Below are 6,199 nucleotides of genomic sequence, written 5' to 3' on the forward strand. Positions count from 1 at the left end.
TCAAGACAAAGAAATAGACCCTTTAAGCTTCTTCTTCTTCTTTTTTCTTTCTGGACTTTTGTAAGTGCTAATTAGGGTATAGTACTTGTCAATGGATATTTGTGGTGATGCATTTAAAAGTTAGGGCCCCTTTTCTATAATGTGCATAATTCATTGAGCCCACAATATAATACCAAAATTGTTGAAATGCCATATGAAATGAATTAAATGCCATCAACAAATTAAGATGCAAACCGACAATTAATTATTCCAAGATTCACAACAGTCAGAAATGATCAGATGAAATAAATAAATAAAAACTGTATAATGTGTGAAAGAGCCAAGAATAGCCAATCAAAGTCCTCTGAAAATGAACTATATCCACTTACATATACATCCACACTATATAGCTACAATTATTTTATTAATATATATAGATATAACATATTAATTTTTATATTTGGATAGTAGAAAAACATAGTCTAATGGGACATGGCTCGTATTTTAAAATCTAATAAAATATTTGTATTTTTTGTCAATTGTCCACTTTATTTATAGTGTCCCAATTATTAGGAATCCATTGAAGAGCTCACAATATTACACGTACGCCCTTCCTCTTCCAATAATCTAACAAAAAAATCAACAAATAAAGTTAATTAAACACATGCAAAATGTAAACGATGATCCCATTTTATAGGTTCCTATTTCCATTTATGAATCTATTTAAAATCCAATACCAACCAATTACTATTATTCAAGAACATGCATAAATATATAACTAAAACAAAAAACACAACAAAATCACAAACATAAAAGAAATCAAAGGAAAAAAAAAAAACCCAACAATCAAATAAAGAATTTTGTAATTCCAACTTGGATTTAAAAGAAAAAGAAAAAAAGAAACACATTCTTGTCAACAGATTCGCCTACTCTCACACAGAGTTCACACAGTGAGAAGAAAATCAAAGAACAAAAAACTATTTCCAACAATTCTTTTTTTTTTTTCCCATTTTTTTTTTCATTAATTCGCATGCAAATTTGCTACCGCCACTACTCCAAGCCTCTGCAGATTCAGCTTCACCACCGTATCCGTGAACATCCTCGCATCTTCGCGGGTGTTCCCCGCCGGTATATCGACGATGTACGATTCCAGCACGATCGTGTAAACCCTCGCTCCGTCGCTGAATTCGTTGACGGAGGTGACGGAGCGGTAATTATTGAGGCGGTGGTCGCCGCCGACGACGCGAAAGCTGAGGACGCGATTGCGGTCGTCGAGGATCTCGAGGCGCTCGGTGGAGGCGGAGGCGGGGATGCCGGAGACGACGGCGACCTCGCGGACGCTGCCGACGCCGCCGTCGCCGGCGACGAGGCGGCAGCTCTTGATGAAGTGCTTGTACCGCTGCGGGGCGTTGAAGCGGCGCACGAGCGGCCACACCGCCGCCGCCGGCGCGTCGATGCGCTGCGCGATCAGCGACGTGCATGTGTGGGGCATTGCGTCGAACGTGTGGTGGGCGCGGATCGCCGGCTCCAGCTGCGCGTATTCCTCCGCCGTCACGCCGCTAGGCATCGGCGGCAGCGGTGGTGCGTCGTCCATGATTAATTTCGATTTCGAGAAATTGTGGAGAAGAGAAGATCTGATTTGGGGGAAATTGTAGCGGGAAAATGGTGGGAGATTTTAGGGATTTGAGAGATAAAGGGTTTATAAATTGTAAAGAATTGAAAATTGATGGAAATTTTATTTTTTATTTTATATTTTGTTTTTACACTATTTGGAGAGAATGAACAAAGGAACTGGTGAAGAGTTTTGAAGGGTCACTCTCAGTTGTCAACTGGGCGGGCTGAGCATAGGCCCGGCCCGGCCCGACCCAAACCTATTAATGAAAATATTGTTTTGAATTTTTAGTTAAATAAATATTTACTCTATCCGTCCCACGAATCTTGACACGTTTGATTTCGACACGAGAATTAAGGAGTTGTAGATTACTGTTTTAGGGTGTGTTTGATATAAATTGAGATAAATGGTGATAAATAAAACTTAGATAAATAATATCAGGGGAAAGAGATATTAAATTTCTCAGTGGAACAGTGATATAAGAGCGGACATCTCCCTTAATGCGGTTCTTCTTGTTAATCAATATTGCTATCAAACGCTTAGATAAAACATGAATATTTATCTATTTTGCTTTATCTAGGGCTATCAAAAGTGTGTAGGTAATAAAGTATAAAAGTGATAAATTAGGAGAGATAAAGTAATAAAGTAGAAGAGAGAAGATAATAAAGTGATAAAGTAGGAGAAAGAAGATGATAAAGTGAGAGAGAGAAGATAATAATTGTTACTCCCTCCGTCCCATTAAAGTTGGCTACATTTCCATTTTGGGTGTCCCACTAAAGTTGACTACTTTCTAAAAATGGTAAAAATTTAACTTAATTAAGACCATTAATTAAGTTACTAATTAAACCCTAAATCTTGTTTAAAATAAACACACACACCCTATTCACACACAACACTCCACAGCAGCCGTCTCCTTCCTATCTTCTTCTCCGGCGGGATGTCACCACCATGGCCGCCACCGCTTCTCGCCCCTCCGGCAGCCGCCGCCTCTCGCCCCTCGAAGCAGCGATGGGTCCCCTCGTCGTCCTCGCTCTCTCCCTCTGTTCTCTCTTAAATCTAACCGTCACCGTCGCCCCTCGCTCTCTCAAGCAGCCATGTCGGAGCCCTCTTCCCCTAACCCTAGATTTGAAATCGCCGTCTTCTATTCGCCTCGTTTGAATCGAGGCGGAGGGATGATAGTGAAGAAGAGTTTGAATCGCCTGGTTTTGTTGAGTGATTTGGGAGTTTTTGAATTGAATCACGCACAAACACACTCGTCTGCACTCTCATGTACTCTCCCAGCAGGGTCGTTTGATTTTAGGTACAAGATCTGGTTTTCTAAAGATCTCGCCTTCACAGTGTTTGGGGGCAAGATCTGGTTTTTGATTTCTGGTTTTTGAGTGGATTTTGAAGGGTTCTGGTTGGCGGCGGTGGTTGTTGTTGGCGACGGTGGTGGTGGTTGGTTGGCAGATTTGAGGATGGTCGGTGCCCGGAAAAAAGAAGAGGAGGAAGAAAAAACTAATGGTGGTCGGTGGTGGTGGTGCTCCGGTCGCCGATCGCCGGCGACTTCCTCGTTGCTGGCAGATTTGAATTGTTTCTTGGATTGGGAGGGAGACGAGGGGGACAGAGGGAGACGAGGGTGGCGGCGACTTCGCCGGAGGAGGGGGTGGCTGATGCCGGCGACTTCGCCGGAGGTGGGTGGCAGTGGATGAAGAAGAAAGTGAAAGGAGAAAGAAATTATTTTAATTAACTCAATAATTTTGATGGGCCCCACTCAATTAAAACATAACACTCCATTTCTTAATCTCCGTGCCGAAACAAATGTAGCCAACTTTAGCGAGACGAGGGAGTACTATATTTGGAAACGTATCAAGATTCGTGGAACGGCCCAAAAAAGGAATACGTATCAAGATTTGCGAGACGGAGAAGTATTCTCTTTACTAAATATATAAAAAAATTAGTTAAGTGAATTCACGAAGGAGTCTCTAAACTTGAGTTCAAATCTTAATTGCTCTAAATTTTTGGGAGAAGATATCTTATAAGATGCTTCCCTTATTTATTCATCAAGTTGTTGCCCCTTTTGAGCTTGACTTGAGGAACTTGTGTGTTTCCCATGTTGGGCTAGCTCAAATTTAGACTCATTGATACGAATCCGGTTTGATCTACTTGATCGGGTTGTCTCATTGGTCGACTAGCTTAATTAATTGGGTTTATAAGAAATTTATCCACTACACGTTATTGTTTGAATATTATATTTGAAATATTTATATATTAATTTAAAGGTTATTGACGTGTGAATACACCGGTGTTGGGCACATTCTGATTTTTAACCTAAACTGTCAAAAGTGTCATATAATACCAGAATTTTAATTTGCTTGAAATTTATAATATATGGAGTAAAATTTTGTCTGAATTGAAACTGGTGCGTGGCATTGCCCTGATAAATTGAAATTATGGTTATTGATGTGTAAATACATCAATTTTGTACAAATGCTTATTTTTAACATGAATTTTAAAAAGTGGTATCAAACAATACACGAACTTTTTATTGGTTGGAATTTACCACGAAGTAATTTTTTTTCAAATTTAAACTGATGTGATACTGACGTGGCAAAAATAAAACTAAAGTGACAACCATTCTCAAACCTTGGCTCTCTCTTTCTCAGCAAAGCCCCTCTTCTTCTTCTTCTTCTTCTTCTTCTTCTTCTTCTTCTTCTTCTTCATAAATCAGAGAGAGAGACACGTTATTTTGATTTCCACTTGGGAAAATTTTAAGAAAAAAGTTTATTGTATTATGACACTTATTAAACATTTATGCTAAAAATAAAAAAAATCGTCTAACATTGGGTGTATTTTCACGCCAATAATTATAATTCGTCAGTTTTCAATTTGGAAAAAAAAAAATTTAACTAGTATAATTTCCCCAAAATAAAAAATTCGTGTATCATTGAACATTTTTTAATTGTTCATGTTAAAAATTAAAGAATCGTCCAAAATTGATTATATACATGTCAATAACTTTTGATCATTAGAATTATAAATCTCGAAAATTTTAGTCCTTTTCAAAAAAGAACTTTAATTTAAAATAAAATGAAGTCGAACGGATTGGATGGATTAGCCCTTAGGGTTTACTGATTGATGCTAAACGGTCATCTTTCTACAAAAAGCATAATGATTAAATTAAGAAAAGAAATGCCATAATAATTACCACAATTGGAAAAAGGAGGCATTATAAAAACAAATTTGTAGGAATTATGGTGTTTGTAACTTTGTATATATATTATCCTAAAGTTTGGAAAGCGACAGGTAGTGTGGGTGAACTTTGAGACACTAACCCTTGCCAGTTTTAGCAAAAAAGTAATTAAAAAATAGCATAACGGTTCTAGGGTTTTTTAGACCTTAGAAATTTGAAGGGTTTTTCAGACCTTAGAAATTTGAAGGAAAAGTAATGGAAGAAACTTAAACAACATCAATAAATAACTAGCTATTATAGATATATATGTTGCTAGCTAGAGGGTTTAGGCTTTATATATAGTTTATGTATGGGTTTGAGTAATGTTGGCCATTTAGCCTAGTTATATATTTTCTCTGTCCACTAATTCAACTCTTTTCTTTTTGGTCCGTCCACCAGCTCAAGGCCTATCTATTTTTAGTAAGTTTTTATTCATATTTTTATTGGTGGGTCCCAATAAACAATACATCTTTTCTTCACTCAACTAATAAACAATACACTTTGTGGGTCATTTTCTCCACTCAACTAATAAACAATACATTTTGTGGGTCTCTTTCTCCACTCAACTAATAAATATACACTTTTTCTTAAAATTCGTATTTTGCCTGTTAGGTCTTGAATTAGTGGACGGAGGGAGTATATATATAGGTCGTGGGCGGCTATGTATTTTCTAAATTTATTTCAAAAGTATAGTTTTTAGAGTGAAAAACAGTATTTTCAAGTCTCATTATTATTCTCTATTTAATACTCCCTCCGTCTCACAAAAACATGAACAAAGAGAAATGCACGAGTTTTAAGAAATGTTAGTTGAGAGTTAAAGTAAGTGGAAAATGGGTCCCACTTTAAAAGGTGTTGTGAGAGTAATGAATTAATTAAGGAAAAGTAGTGGTGGCCATGATGTACTAAAATGGAAAGGTTCATGTTTTTGTGAGACACCCCAAAATAGAAAAACGTTCATGTTTTTGTGAGACGAAGAGAGATTTTGTTTGGTATAAATTACACGGCTCTTTATAAATAAAAAATTTGAATATATTATATAGATTTGAACGATTCTATGTATCACTCGAGGAGGTAGTATACATTATACAAATCATAATTACAAAATTATTAATAACTTTACATAATCTTAATATATCATATCAGACGGCAAATTATAATTTTAAAGATAATATATTTTATCAAATATGATATTAATTACGATCGTAGTTAATAATAAAAGACGAGCCCTTACTATATTTAAAATGCAGATTAGAATTGCCAAATGTGAAATCAATTATATTTATTTTCAAATATAACTAAACAAAATTATATAACTATATTTTAGATGAGTTATTGGGCTTAATTAGTCTTGTATGGGCCTAATATGGCCATTCTTTTAAGATAGTAATAGTTTACAA

The 6,199-nt window shown here is 36.5% G+C and overlaps 1 protein-coding gene across 1 annotated transcript; it reads right to left on the reverse strand.

Annotated features, from left to right (window-relative positions):
• Window positions 1-833: 833 nt before the first annotated feature.
• Window positions 834-1,759, reverse strand: LOC130994953 (abscisic acid receptor PYL2-like). The gene has a single exon (XM_057920164.1). It carries the CDS (start codon window positions 1,571-1,573, stop codon window positions 1,001-1,003), a length of 573 nt encoding a protein of 190 aa, XP_057776147.1. The 5' UTR covers window positions 1,574-1,759; the 3' UTR covers window positions 834-1,000.
• Between the last annotated feature and the right edge of the window lie 4,440 nt (window positions 1,760-6,199).

This window comes from Salvia miltiorrhiza, chromosome 7 (assembly GCF_028751815.1).
Source record: "Salvia miltiorrhiza cultivar Shanhuang (shh) chromosome 7, IMPLAD_Smil_shh, whole genome shotgun sequence".
In the NCBI taxonomy this organism is placed as follows: domain Eukaryota; kingdom Viridiplantae; phylum Streptophyta; class Magnoliopsida; order Lamiales; family Lamiaceae; genus Salvia; species Salvia miltiorrhiza.

Coding starts and splice junctions, on each gene's coding strand:
- LOC130994953 (XM_057920164.1), bottom strand. CDS start 1,573: ATGGACGACGCACCACCGCTGCCGCCGATGCCTAGCGGCGTGACGGCG.